The following is a 16,013-nucleotide window of genomic DNA, read 5'->3' on the forward strand; positions in this document are numbered from 1 at the left end:
ATTGTAAATACATTCAGTTTTTATGTTTTTTGTTGTTGTTACCGAGTAGGTTCTCTATGCGTGAATAAATACACTGACAGTTACACATCGAATATATATAATGAATGGAGATCAGAGGTATGAGACTTCTGAAACTGAGAGTTTATGAAGTTTAGTACCTGTCATTTAAAAAAATTCTTATAAAATCAGATAGCAGTTAGTTTATTTTTAGATACAACATGCCTATTCTACTTAAGGAGGAAAGTAATACTTGTTCAGTTTGTTACCCGACCATGGGTTGGAAACTGAGTTGTGCACACCTCCCTATACTCTTATAGTGGTGGGCAATTAAATCCATTAAGATAGTCCTGGAGAACTGATTCTGACTCTCATCTCTCTCTCTTTCTCCAAGGGCTCTGGAAGGCCCATGTTTATACCCTGCAGTGTGAAAAGGGAATTATTTAACATGTGCTTAATTATATTACTCTCCCTTTACAAATGTTTTATCATCCTCAAGAAATGGTCCACCCTTACTTTAAAATATTTTTATAAAAGTGATTCCCAGATCTTTTTCCTTGTTCATTTGGTCCTGTATCTCTTACTTATATCTCTGTAATGACACTTACTTAGATGTGTATAAATTCATAGTTTGATTAAATGAAAAAATTATCATTGATCTGGATACTGAATTCTAAATTTCAGTTTTCATTTAAGAGTCTGTCCCATTTTAGAGTGAGACATAGTACAATATGACATTTCTTGTTGTCTCATTATATTTAATAACCTCTGACATGCATACCTAAGATAAAACACAGGTTATGGGTTAGTGTGTTTTGTGATTTTGCTTTTTTGGTGTGTGTGTGTGTGTGTGTGTGTGTGTGTGTGTGTGTGTAAGGTATAGTCCTCTTCCCAACCCCCAATATCCTTGAAGAAAATGAATCTAAACATAGCAAGGTAATTGTTAAAACTTTCCAATTCTAGTTAAATTGTGATCTGAAAGTTGTTGTTGTTTTTTTAACCTTTCTTTACTCTGCAACATTTTTATTTAATGAAATTTCGTTTTGTTTTCTGGATAACATATTGACCTCAGACACTGCTATTCAAATTTCTGCACGAGTTTCTCCCCATTTCCTAAGCTCATACTTCTCAAACTGAGAGGTGTGTGTCTCCTAGGGTGCACTGCAGTGAACAGCCAGTACAACTAATACTTGTGGAGTGCTTATCCCTGCCTAGTCTCAAAACCTTCCCTCCATTGTCTAATTTAATCCCTACATAACCCTGTGATAGAAGAATTATTGTTCTAGAAGAGATTGTAGAGTATAGGGGACAAGAATGCGGGCTGTGTGTGGTGTGCTTAAATCTGCTCCTTCACTTACAAGTTATGTGACCTTCGGCAAGTGATTTGACCTCTTTGTACTTCAATTTCCTCAGCTATAAAGTGGGAATGGGAATGGTACTTCTTTCATTGGTTTTTTTTTCCTTCCTGAGAATTATGAGTTTATACCCATAAAGGACGCAGAAATGGTTAATAAATTGATTTTCCCCTTTTCCACCTATTTTCATTCATTCCACAAATACTTATGGAGTACTTGCTATGTATGTGTTAGTCAATATTTAGTAGTGAACAAGAGGCAAAAAATTGTTCCTGACCTCACGACGTCGCTTACTTTCTAGTGGGAGAGGGGGCAGAGGAACAATACCCATGACAGATAATCATGTTAGATAGTGATAAGTGTGGAGGAAAAGAAAAGGAGCAGGGAAAGGGAGTATAAAATGTTGGGAGGGTTTGAGACTTTAGACAGAGTCACCAAAGAAGGGTTTGCTGAGTAGGTGACATTTGAATGAAGACCTGAAGGAAATGCAGATGAGGGAGCTGGCTAGGCAGATGGTGGGGAAGTGCATTCTAGGCAGAGGAAATGGAAATTGCTAAGGGCCACAGCACAGGTGTGACTGTGGGGGCGGGGGGGGGAGAGGAGGGAACAAGTGGAAAGCAGTAGGAGATGACGCAGAGAATGAATGAGAGCTGACCATATACTCGTAAGTAGAAAGGACTTTTTATAAAACCACAATGACGACTTTGGCTTTTACTTTGAAATGGGAGCTATTTTGAGTAGAAGAGTGACGGTATCTGATATGCACTTTAACAGCTAATGTGTTGAGAATTTATGGTAGGGACAAGGCCCAAGCAGGGAAATCTCTTAGGAGGCCATTGCAATGAGATACAGGCTAGCAGTAATGGTGACAGGGACCAAGGGGATAGCATTGGAAGTCGCAGCCACACAGGATTGAATGTGGAGTGTGTTTGGAGGCATCAAGGATGACACCAAGAGTTTTGGCTTGAGCAGTTAGACAAATAATTACCATTAACTGAAATAGGAGAGACTGGAGAAGGAGCTATTATTATTATCCCCATGTTGTATATGAAGAAACACGGAGAAGTTAATTGGCCACGATCACACGGAGTAGTAAGTGGTAGAACAAGGATTGAAACACACAGAGGCTAACTCTAGAACCTATCTTAACTCAATACGACGCTGCCTCTCACCATACTTAACTCATTTTCCTGGAGTGCCAGTTGTATTAAAATTATTTAGAGGAAAAACATTGTTTTTATATTAAACACCACATATTATAATTGAGAATACAAAATTCACACCAATTTTTACGATACCACTCTTATACTTCAAATTACTATCTGCCAGGTTATAACCCTAGTGTCCTAAGCTTCCCCACTGTTGTATAATTCCCTCTTATTTGTTTCTAAGACATTTTGTTGGGAGTATTTGACAAGTATTCTCATGTTTTGTATGAGTATTAAGTAATCTCATGTTCCTACCAAACAATGACAGCAGTGATGACAGCCTTGCTTTTTTTGGTCACTATCTATGCTTGGTCCTCCCTCGTTATTTTTCCTTCTTTTTTCTGGTTTGTACTCTGAAAATCTTTGCTAGGGTTGAAAGTATCTCTTTCTATATTACGTGTTGCTGTTAAGAGAATTCAATAAATACTCGTTTGCTGATTGACAATTTTGATTCTAAATATTTATAAACAAACTGTTTTCTTACATAACTAGTGCCCCTGAGACCTCCTGAAATTAGTTTGACAAGTCGAAGTCCCACTGATATCCTCATCTCCTGGCTGCCAATCCCAGCCAAATATCGGAGGGGCCAAGTGGTGCTCTATCGTCTGTCCTTCCGCCTGAGCACTGAGAATTCCATTCAAGTTCTGGAGCTCCCGGGGACCACGCATGAGTACCTTTTGAAGGGCCTGAAGCCCGATAGTGTCTACCTGGTTCGGATTACTGCTGCCACCAGAGTGGGACTGGGAGAGTCATCAGTGTGGACTTCACATAGGACACCCAAAGCTACAAGCGTACAAGGTAAATTTCTAAAGATGACTGAGGAAGAATACACTCTATTTATAATTTGAATTATTTTTTCTTATTTAAATTTATATTTTTAAATTTTGTTTTATGAATAAAAGTATTCCAGAGATCATGGACCCAACTGAAAATAAATTTTAAACTTTTTATTGAGTAGTCCCTTTTTGCATAGAACTCATTAGTGTGTAAAACTTTTGGTTATTCTATTAGTTTGCTTAGCAAATCCTTCATGGACAGATTAGTCCAAATCAAACTGAATTATCAAAAGTTACATCTATATTATATATACACATACACACACGTACTATTTATAGAGACCTAATTAATATTATTGCCATATATTTTTTAAAACATCAGTTTAATAGAAAGACCATAAGACTGGAAAGTTCTCGACCTTCCTCTTTTACTAATGTGGAATATCACATGACTGCTTTTGTTGTTGTTGTTAATTGATTAATAATAATGCCTGTTCTATCACAGAGGAATATGGGATGGTCACAATTAGAGAGTACTTATTGCCTCTTTGAAAAAGTATACAAATATAAATATTATTTTGTTCTGATTTATATGCCTTAGTCTTTTTAGGTAGCATTTTGTATATTTAATGCTGTCTCAAATTTTAATGTCATTGTGAAATTTTGAAATTTAGGTTGAAGTAGAATTGTTGGAATTGAACTTTTTTGCAGCTGTTGGTTTAAGACTGAGAGATCTACATTCTCCTGTGTTGTCATGTGAATTATGGGTTTTTTATACATACATTTCTGGTGAATTTTTCTAGCCCCTAAGTCTCCAGAGTTATATTTGGAGCCTCTGAATTGTACCACCATTTCTGTGAAGTGGCAGCAGGATTCTGAGGACACCGCAGCCATTCAGGGCTACAAGCTGTACTACAAAGAAGAAGGGCAGCAGGAGAATGGACCCATTTTCTTAGATACCAGTGACCTTCTCTATACTCTCAGTGGCTTAGGTGAGTGAGCCTGTACTGCGCTTTTTCTTTTTTCCTTCCTTTCTAACCAGTTGGGAGAAAAGTTACTGGATATAGGCCAGTAGAACTGACTTAATGGTGAAAAGAAAAGAATTGACTTCGCTGCGTCACTGTGTGTATCCTGCTGCTTAAGTCAATGACTGGTCTTTGACACACCATTATGAGTGAACTAGCAAAATGTCAGGTAACCATGGTTTCTTTCTATCATTCCCCCACCTCTGGGCATCTGCTTTTCTTTCTAAAGTTTACTTCTGGTAGAGTGAGATCCTGATCAATCATTGTCGGTTTGTCATGGATATATAATAGGAAAGTAAAATAAGAATATCACCAAAGGATCAGAGAATACACAGTAACTAAGGTTAACTTAAAAATTGCTTGAGAGTCCTATGTAAGTGTATTATTTTACATTTGTAAAATGTATGTAAATTATGCACAAAATAATACTCTTACATATGACCCATATAACTGTAAATGTTTACTTTATATAGCTCTAACCTAGAAATGCTAGAGAAAGAACACTTAATTTTGTGTTTGCGTTCATCCAAGTTCTGAAAGATACTGTTTTATTCCCTATTCATCATATCTTTGCTGAGTGAAGGAACTTCATGATGTATAACAGGCTTAATAGAAAGTAAAGTAATTAATATCTGCAATAAATACATGAGTATAAACATATATACTCAAGGTATAAAATGCACACTTAGCTATTTGTTGCCTGTGAGTAGATTTTCACCCTTAAGTATTAGGTTGGTACAAATTAATTGTGGTTTTTGCAATTAGTTTTAACCTTTTAAATCACAACTACTTTTGTTGCACCAACCTAATACAAAGCAGCAACTTTATACTACAAACAAATTCCTACTGACTTGTTTTAGCACCTTCTGCACATCTTGGACTTCACAGTGCACTCTGGCTTTCCCTGTCACAGACTACCCTTTGGGGTGTGGGAAGGAAAGAGGCACAGGGGTGCCACCATGGGCTGCTCCATTTCCTTCCGTGACCTCACGGTAGCACAGCCTGTCAGTGCAGCATTAGACGTGAGTCCCTGTGCAGCAAGAAGCAGTGGGGAGACTCTGTTTTCGGACACAGGGACATAGAACCCCATTCTCCTGTTCTTTGCTGTAGTTTTCCAGATGGCATTTTGCTTATAAGCTTATTGTGTCAGATTTTAATTTAATCGCATGAAGTTAAATAAGTTTCACTATTGATCTCTGTCACACAGCTTTATAAACGACGAGAAGTTACTTATGCTCCAGGGTGACCTTTCTTTTTTCTTTTTTTTTAAATTAAATTTATTGGGGTGACAATTGTTAGTAAAATTACATAGATTTAAGGTGTACAATTCTGTATTACATCATCTATAAATTCCATTGTGTGTTCATCACCCAGAGTCAGTTCTCCTTCCATCACCATATATTTGATCCCCCTTACCTTCATCTCCCACCCCCCACTCCCCACCCCCTTTACCCTCTGGTAACCACTAAACTATTGTCTGTGACTATGAGTTTCCTGTTTCTCATTTGTTTGTCTTGTTCTTTTGTTGTTTTTGGTTTATATACCACATATCAGTGAAATCACATGGTTCTCTGCTTTTTCTGTCTGACTTACTTCGCTCAGCATTACACTCTCAAGATCCATCCATGTTGTCACAAATGTTCCTATATCATCTTTTCTTACCGCCGAATAGTATTCCATTGTGTATATATATACCACAACTTCTTTATCCATTCATCTATCGAAGGACATTTTGGTTGTTTCCATGTCTTGGCCTCCGTAAACAAAGCTGCAATGAACATTGGAGCACATGTGTCTTTATCTATAAATGTTTTCAGATTTTTTGGGTAGATACAGGGTGACCTTCCTTAAACTGTTGATACTAAGATGACGTTGCCAGCCTACTTGCACCAAAGTCAGCAACATTTTGTCTAGCAGTAGCTTCTCAGTGTACTCTCCCTTTCCATGTAGGTATCATTTATTCAAGAAAATTGTACTCAGTATGAAATAAGAAACAGGATTTGGGACAGGATTGATGATGGAAAATCATACATCAAACTCACTGTTAAAGATAACGAAATATGTTGAAGATACAAAAAAATAGCTTCATAGAGCACGCTTCTTGAACATAACAGGTAGCTTATTCTAAATAGATGAATAGTTTATTAGGAGGAAAAAAACAAAATGTTCTGCTTGTGGAAAGATTAAAGAAGCAATTAAAACTTTGGTGATGAAAAATAATTCTCTATAATCTGAAAGTTTTCTACAGATGCATGTAGTTGGTGCAAAAGTAATTGCGGTTTAAAAGGTTAAAAATAATTGCAAACACCACAATTACTGTTGCAGCAACCTAATACATAAAGAAGACAGTGATCTTTGTTGACTTTTTTTTAATAATCTCTAAATAATAACTTTCAATACTGTAAACCTCGATTTCCTCCTGTATTTTAAAAATAAAGCGCATGCGTACTGCCTGTGTTGTAACATCCTTTGTGTTATAAAATCCTTTGTGGATACTATTTGGAATATTTCAGCTTAAAATCACTTTATACTGCATAAAGTAGGAAATGATTTTGTTATAGTCAGTATACCCTATGAAAACAGCTCCATATTTCCTGACTGTGGAATTAAACTGACTAGTGGGACTAACTGCAGTGCAAGGTAACAGAGGACTCTGTCCCACCTATGGGACTTTCTTGTTGGACAATAGATTCCTCAACCCAGGAGTTGCTGAGTCACAGCCAGGGTGGCTGACCAGCAGGGATGTAGTTGTAGGGATTCAAACTTTGGATAGCAGTTGACCAGATCACCTTTAAGATGTCCTTTAATCTTGAGAGCCTTAGGGCCTGGTCTTGCTTTTCTAGAACGTCACTGTTGGGGCGTAGCCAAGTTTATATAACCAGCGAGTGGGTTTAACCCACTAAGCAGGCAAGTGTTAACAGCTCTCACTCCTTTCCTTCTTACTTTTGGCTGTCAGGAGGGCAGTATGTTCTGTTAACTGGACAACTGACCATCTGTGACCATTTTTAGGAGAGCATCTGGCGTTAGCTGCCTGTTTAACAGAGAGTGATGTGTCTAGAGGGCAGTAGGTTAAGGGAACCCTATCTGTGTCTTGCATGGTGAATACTTGCTTTCACTGAGCTTTTACACATTAAAGAAACTCTAACTGGAACTAGATTTACTAAGTGGGTTAGGAAATGAAATTTAAATGCTTCTGTTTGCTGAATCAGTGTCAGTTTGAGTAGCAATCTGACGTCTCAAAATTTCATTTTCATACTAATCCTCTATTTGATGCCCTAATACGCATTCTTTTGTTTCCACTTCTGGTAATTAAGTTTTCAATAAAAAAGTATGTTATTGGGACACATTTTCCTTTGTTCTTTGTTTCTGTAAGAGATTTATGAATTTTATATAATTCAATTCATTTAACAAGCATTTTTAAATTTTTCTAAGTAAGGCATTGTAGTACTAGATTAAAAAATGTAACAGATATGACCTTTGCTTAAAATAAGAAATATTAAACCAAAAGATATTAACTGACTTGTTTACTTTTCTCCCAAATTTCTGATTAACAAAATTTAATTGCATTTAATAGTGAAATTTATTTTAGAACTTTTTACTCTAAACCCTCGAAGCTTTGTTCCCTGAAGTGTAGAATGTTTTGTTTTTTAAAGTAGCTAAAAAGATTCTCATGTCTTAATATAATATAAATATTGGCAGAGCAATGGAAGTATTTTGATGTTGCTAGTTTGTTCTAATTTAATGATTTAAAAATATACGGTTTAATTTTAATTAGAAGCGGTTTACTGTTGGGGGTTGGGAAAAAAGCATTGGGATTATAATTTAATGTTTACGTGTATGTGGTTTGTTTTAAATTGTGGTTCCAGGTTTTCTGCAAGATATTGCATCCTTACAGTGATTATTTTTGCGTAGCTTTTTTTTTTCCTTGGCACTTTCAATGTTTAGCCTAGTTAGAGTAGAATTTTTAAAATGTTTGTTATATTTATCACACAATAAACTGAAAGCAAAATTAATAACACACTTGTGTCCCCTGGTAATAGACTGATTGAAATAATTTGTTCCTCTTTTTTTAAAATCTGTTTATTTCAGAAATTGGTCTCAAATCCTGAAGTTAGAGTTTCTAATTACAGAGGGAGTATTTTCATAAGCTGCCTGTCAGAAACTGTTCTTAATTGTTCAGTCTTAGTATAATAGAGTGAAAAGGGGGAGATTATTTAGATGGTACTGTTGTTAGTTTAGCAGTTAGGACACTGATGTTAGGTAATCTTTAGTTTCCATTTTGCCTAAAAACTTGTGCTATTAAATTTCGCAACAAGCATGATTAGTGAGCATGAGATTTAGCACCAGTTATAAAGATTCAAAATATTTAAAATCATTAGTAATGTTTGAAACTCACAGCTCTTTTGTTTGTTTGAGAAATCTAAAGTTGGAACTTCCAGTTACTGCTGGGATCAGGAGTCTAAAGAAACAGTCCCTGGTTAATAATGTAACTTTACAGTCCCTTGGCCAGTTTACATGGAAGCATGGTAAAATTAAGTCAGATTTCTGGGTATTATCTTTTACCATAGTAGAAAAGGATTTGGTTGTGTGGTTACATATCTCAAGAATGAAAATCAAGAACTACCAGTGGGGAATCAAATTGATATAGCTGGAGGGAGTTGCAATCTAGTCAAGGCAGGACACGATTTTGTGGCATAAAAGGACTACTTTTATTGGAGAGGGTTCATTGTAAACCTTACTATAATAGCGATTTTGTTTTGAAGAGAATTAGAATCACTGAATATATGAAATATGGAAGTCACGTTTTAAGGCAAGCCAGAATCTTTTCAGAGACTATGTTCCCTCATCTCTCTCACACAAGGAAGCCTTAGATAACATTCACAGATCTTTGGAAACATCCTACAGGTGAAAATTCTTATACTGTGGTTGTTTTGCAACTTCCTGACTGTAACCTCTTAAGACAGAGTCAAAAATACACTATATTTTGTAACAAAATCTTCCTAATCATGAATAGTTTCAAGTATATCTTCCATACTGACTTTTAGCCTGTAAATTCCTTTCAGATAATCTGGTGCCTTGGTATCAACTACTAGCTCAAATATCATTATAGATACAGGATTATTCTATTCTATCCCAAAATAACACATGATCAACATCATAAAGTCTTATTAAACTTTCTGTCCAGATTAGCTTTGACTTTATGAAACAATCTTGGTTTCTGTGAGAGATCACATTCCATTTATTTGTTAAGAGACCATTTTCAGGATTGGTGTACAAATTCCATTAACATTATTGCTGTCGTGTACCACAGGCAAGATCTTTAGGGACATACCTCACATTTTTTGCCTGTCTTCAAATCTTCCAGTGCTTTACCACAGTTAATTTCCACTTTTAGTAGAAATAGTTCCTCTGAACAGTGTCTCATTGTACTCTTTTATTCTTTCCTTTCAAAGAATTACAAAATGCATTCCTTTAACTGAAGTTAGTAGACTTCTTAAAGGAATGATTTTGGAAACAATTTACTATGTAGTGCATAACATTGACAAAATGTTAGTACAAATTATAATAACATAAAGGAAACGTTTTTTTAAAAAGTGTTGTATTTCACTATAAAATATCTTTTAAGTTACCTTTTTTTTATGTTGTGTTTCATCTATTATCAAGCCAAAACATATTGAAACTTCAACACAGTCTTTAGAGAATACTAACTTTTTTTCTTAATTTATCAAGAAGGCAAAAATTATTTGCATATTTCATTGTCTACACTATCTGAAAATATCAAATATGGTTGATACTCAACTCAAATTTTAGAGCCTCAGTACTTGGAAAATTGAACACCAATACCTCAAAAGAAATGGAAACATCCACTTCTAAAAAATACTGTTCCTAAAAAAACACTGGTTACATTAAGACAGTAAAAAAAGAAAACATTTTCATTTGCCAATTTGCAACTACTGCTATTTAAAGACAAACTGCAGATGGATGAAACTAAAAACTATACAAAAGTCACAATGCATTATCTGGTTAGCTTTCCTTACATTCTTTTTCTTGAATGAAAGGTTATCTGCCAATTCTTTCGATATACTTAGAGATATATCTCCTCTTCACATTTGGAAAAATCTTATCCAGTTTATAAATCTCAACTCTTCTGGGAATCCTCTTTTGACCTCAAATAGTGTCAGTTATTCCCATGGTACATCATTTGCAATGCTCTATTATAGGAGGCACGTGGTACTGACAGTTAAAAATACACTCGTATATATCAGTTAAATAAGTTTTATGTTTGCTGCCTGGGTTTGATGTCAAGCTCCACAACTTATTAACAAATTAAATCCTGGTTGTTTGCCTAATCTTTTAGTTAGGGATAATAATAATAATAATAATAGTAATAATAATATCTAGTTTAGAATGCTAGGGGGATTAAATGAAATAACGAACATAAAGGTTAGCACAGTACCTGACAAATTACATTGTAAGTCCTCAACAGAGGTTAGCTGTTGTAGCTGTTTTTAAAATTGTTCTCCTCCCAGGGTGAAGCCAGGAGATCTTATTTAAAATTTTTTTCCATGTTATTTACCATGATCACTAACTTTGGAAACCAATGCATCTTGAGTTTTCATATGCATATGAATTACCTAGGGATCTTGTTAAAAATGCAGATTTTAATTCAGTAGGCCAGGGTAGGACCTAAAATGTTTGTGTTTCTGCCCACTTTGAGGAGTAAGGGTGTGAAACAAGGGTAGACAGACTTTGTCTATATTGGGCCAGATAGTAAATATTTTAGGCTTTGTGGGTGTTAGAGCCATATTACTTTAGTTTGCCAATTCCAGGTGTAGACTCTATACCATGTTTCCCCGAAAATAAGACTTAGGCGGACCATCAGCTCTAATGCATCTTTTGTAGCAAAAATTAATATAAGACCCAGTCTTATTTTATTATAAGACTGGGTCTTATATATTATAATATAAGACCAGGTTTAATATGATATGATATAATATGATATAATATAATTAATATAATATAATATAATATAATATAATATGATACAATACAGTATAATAATATAATACTGGGGTTTATATTAATTTTTGCTCCATAGACTTATTAGAGCTGATGGTCTGGCTAGATCTTATTTTCAGGGAAACATGGTAGTTCTTGCTCATCAAAGTGCAGCCCCAGGATTAGCAGCATAATCTGGAAGTTTATTGAAATGCTGAATTTCATGCTTTCCCTGTCTTCTCCCCAGAACTATGGAATCAGAATCTCCATTTTACTAGGATTCCTAGGTGATTAATATGCACATTAAAGTTTTGGAAACTCTGATCTAGACAACCTAGTAATATTTTTCCCAAATAGCCAATGTTAATTCTTTATAAGTTAGTGTCTTTTAGCTTTAGTTTGTTATTCATGATGGAAATCTTTCAGAAATTTGTTTTTGGTGCTTCTGGATTCCTGTATTGCTGACTTTCTTGTCCAGCCAATTATAGTTTTTCATAATTGTTGTTACTAAGCCTCTCTTTAGTCTACTTTTATTGCACATTTTATTGCTTATCTTGCTTCTAGTAATATTTTCCCATACTTCTCAGCTTTCAGATGGGGGGGGAAATGGTCTTTCCTGGGTACTATCATTTAGTCAGTGCATTTCTTCCCCAAATATCCAGGAGGTGGATGAAACACAGACTCTCAGGTATAATCTTCCAGTTTGGGCCTTTGTCTCTGTATTTTGTTTGCCACTGACTGCTCATTCACAAATTCATTCTTTCATTCTCAGATATTTACCAAGCTTACTATGCTATAGTTCCTATAAGAGGACACAACCATATTCAGTGTAGACATGGTCATAGCATTTGGGGAACTTAGAGTCTAGCAGGAAGACCAATAATTAAATCAGCAATTAAAATAAGGTCTGATGAACTCTTTGATAGTGGACATCAGCTAGCTGTTCTAGCACTTGGCAGGAGCTTCTTACCTATTTCAGGGCTGGAATGGGGGAATGGCTTCCCTGAGCTCTAAAGAAAGAGTAGGATTAGCCAGACAGAGTGGCAGGGACAGATACAGGTTATATGGGGCCTGATAAAATAATATATAATAAAATAAATAAAAGAATAGAATAAAAAATATAAAAAATACCCTGTAGATACAAGGCCTTGAATAGACCCCTTGCAAGTAAAGGGCTCTGAAACGGAAGCTTCATAGCTTCAGGGTAAATCTGTCTCTACAGAGAAGGAATGGCAGGGGCCAGCTGGTTAGCTCAGTTGGTTAGAGCACGATGTTCGAACACTAGGGTTGCCGGTTCCATGCCCACAAGGGCCACTGTGAACTGCACCCTCTACAACTAGATTGAAAAACAACTACTTGACTTGGAGCTGATGGGGTCCTGGAAAAACACACTTAAAATAAATTTTAAACGTTTAAAAAAAAGAAGGAATGCCAGAACCCAGGAAGTGCTCAGAGAATGCTGAAATTCATGTGGGATGGCCAGGAGGTGAGGGAGACCAGGTTCTGGGGGACCTGAAGGGTTAGTATGACCAGAGAGAAACTGGATAGTCCCAAAAGAGGCCAGGTCATAAACACCTGGAAAGTCCATGAGGGAATTTGGGGTAAGGGCAGTGTGAAGCCATTAAATGATTTTAAGCAAGTGACTTGATTAGACTCATGTTTAGAAATATCTTTTTGTTGCAGTGTGTAGAATATGATGTGCAGGACTAAGGCATAAAGCAGCTCCGAACTGCTGCTTCCCTGAAGAGTAGGTTTTGTGAACTTTCTTTTTCACTTACTCTCTGGTTCAGGAATGTTATAAGAATCTGTACTCCAAGGTTGCTACAATCCTACTGTACGTGGCAATTCCCATGTACACAAATAATAAAGATTCCTTCAGGAAAGAGCTTATTCAGTTGTTTAAAGTCAGTTTATACTCAACTTTTGGGGACTTGAATCATTGTATAAAATAATATCCATCAAATTTGGAGATTTCACACCTCTAAGATCATTTACAAAGGGTTAGGTAATATTGATGCCATATCTGAAAAAAAAAAAAAAACTATTTTAAAAGGGAAAGGTATTTGGAACTTGGGTTTATGCCTGTCTTGAAGCCAATTCTGTAACTGTGTTAGTTAAAATGTTTTAATTTATCCTTCCCTTTGCTTGAGTTAGCTCTCAGAAGGCATCCAGTCCCAAATCTAACAATGTATTCTGTCCCCTGAGAAAGTCTAGTTAATCTTGATTTGGTATATCTCATTTTACAAAACTGTGATACTACCCAATTAATTAAATTTTGCATTTTTAAATGAACAAGGAAATAAAGAAAACTCAGCTATAGATTACATAAACCCATAACATAAACTGTTCTTTGACTCCACAGTATGAAGCTAGGAGCATTTATTTAGCAGTCACTCAAAAGGAAAATATTTTTGAGCACACTCAGCTGCTACCATTGAGCTTTACAATGGGCTCTTAGAGTTGCAATACCATTTACAAAGCCTCTGTGGCACTGTGTGAATATAGAGAGTACAGAGTTTTATGGAACTCAGTAGGTTTCAGATAAAGAGGCTCCTAACCTTTCTTGGTTGTTATGTCGGGCCTCTACTAGAACACATGACAGAAGCTCTTTGGCCTTGTAAATCAGAAGATGGACTCCATTTAGAAATTACTGATAACAGGCTGCAGTTACCATTAAATTAATATAAATTCATTACCAATAAATGAATCACAAAATTGAAACCATCCCCACAATGCAATTTTGACTTCTGTTATTTCTTCTCTTAACTCCTGTGAAAACATTGCCTAGAAGATAGTGCCAAATAGAAACAAAATCTTAACTTTTAGGGTTGATACAATATATGTTTTTCTCAGAACTTTATATATAAAGCTACTTGGTTTAATAATGTAAGATTGCTATCTATACCTATTTAACTGTCATATATTGTTTCATAAAATTTTCATATTAAAGTTTACTCCCCCCTGATTACGAATTTTAACTTAAGTTTATTTTCCATTTTTCAAATGTAACAATTACTGTGTATTGACTGAATGCACTTATTCTGTACCAGGCCCTGTACTGGGCACAAGGAATGTGAACATGAGATGGCGTGCCTACCTCCAAAGTATTTAAGCTTAGCATAGAAGACCTAGCAGCATGCATAGGAAAATGTGCTAATAGATGAAATTGAGATGTAGCCAGAGTATTTTGGAAGCACAGAGGATAAATGACTAATTTTCTGCATCATGAAGAATAGTTTGCCTTATTAAAGAGTGGAGGAAAATCATTCCAATCATAGGAGCTTAAAATGTGCAAACGCAAAAAAAAATGAAAGGAGTAGCCTTGTTAGTTTGCTATGGGTGAAACATGGGTAAGAGTTGTAGAGATTAAAACTAGAGCTAAATAAGGTCCATGTGTTAAGGGCCCTGGGTACTCTAATAAATAATTGGGTCTTTGTCCTATAATATGAGCAATGCAAAGCCATCAAAGTTTTCAAGTGTGAAAGTGACATGGCTTGTTTTAGAAGGATAATGATAACAGAGAAGCTAGGCTTAGAGAATGCAGTGAGTATGGGCCAGGGAGGGAGCTACTGAAGACAGGAAATCAATAAGATGGTTGTTAAAATAATGGAAGATGATGAGGGTGTAATCTAAGACAGTAGATCACTGGAAAGAAGACAGATGTGAAGTTATTTTAGGCTTAGAATAAGTAGGACTTGACTGATTGCATATGGGTCTGATAGGAGGGCTTCAGATACAGGAGTTACACCCAAAAGGATCTATGAAAAGATGTTCAACATCATTAGGCATTAGGGAAACGCAAATTGAAAATTTTTAACTACAATAAGATAGCACTACATATCAATTAGAATGACTAAAAATATTTAAATATAAAAACTGCTAATAACAAGTGCTGACACAGATGCAGAACACATGAAACGCTTATGCAACATTGTAGGAATATTGCAGCCACTCTGCAGAACAGCTTAGTGCTTTTATATAAAGGTAAACATGCCTGTACCATCTGACCCTGCAATCCCATCCTAGATGTTTACTCTAGAAAAATGAAAACTATGTTCACACAAAAACCTATACAAAGTATATAGCTATATTCACAAGCCCTCAAAACTAGCAACAACAAATGTCCTTTAAAGGATAATTGGATAAACAAACTGCAGTATATTCATACAATTGAAATACTCCTCACCAATAAAAAGCAATTAAGGATATTGCTACGTGTAACAATTTGTTGATAAAAACAATGGCATTATGCTGAGTGAAAGAGGCCAGTCTCAAAAGATTATGTGTATGATTTCCTTTATATGATACCTGGAAAAGTCAAAACCATGGGGATGGAGAACAGATCAGTGATTACCATAGATTGGGGTGGGGGCAGGATTTAACTACAAAGGGACAGCATGGTCAGTTTCCTGATGTGATGGAATTGTTCCGTATCCTGACTGTGGAAGTGGTAACACAAATCTGTGCATCTGTTAAATAAAACTGCACGTCAAGAAAGGTCCGTTTTAGTGCATATAATTTAAAAATTAAGATAGGAGACTTAGGATTTTGAGATCAGATGTCAAGGGTTTGAATCCCAGCCCCCTACACACTAGGAGTGTGATCTCCGTCAAGCTGCTTCACGTCCACGGACCTAGGTTGTTGTAAATGTCT

The 16,013-nt window shown here is 35.8% G+C and overlaps 1 protein-coding gene across 1 annotated transcript in view; it reads left to right on the top strand.

The window, feature by feature from the left end:
- Positions 1 to 16,013, top strand: part of PRTG (protogenin) — a 114,532-nt gene that overhangs the window by 54,211 nt on the left and 44,308 nt on the right. Inside the window, exons 10-11 of the mRNA XM_019732216.2 lie at positions 3,053 to 3,358; positions 4,140 to 4,328. Coding sequence (XP_019587775.2) covers positions 3,053 to 3,358; positions 4,140 to 4,328 — 495 coding nt within the window. The remainder of the gene's footprint in view (positions 1 to 3,052; positions 3,359 to 4,139; positions 4,329 to 16,013) is intronic.

Source organism: Rhinolophus sinicus, linkage group LG03 (assembly GCF_036562045.2).
Source record: "Rhinolophus sinicus isolate RSC01 linkage group LG03, ASM3656204v1, whole genome shotgun sequence".
Classification (NCBI taxonomy): domain Eukaryota; kingdom Metazoa; phylum Chordata; class Mammalia; order Chiroptera; family Rhinolophidae; genus Rhinolophus; species Rhinolophus sinicus.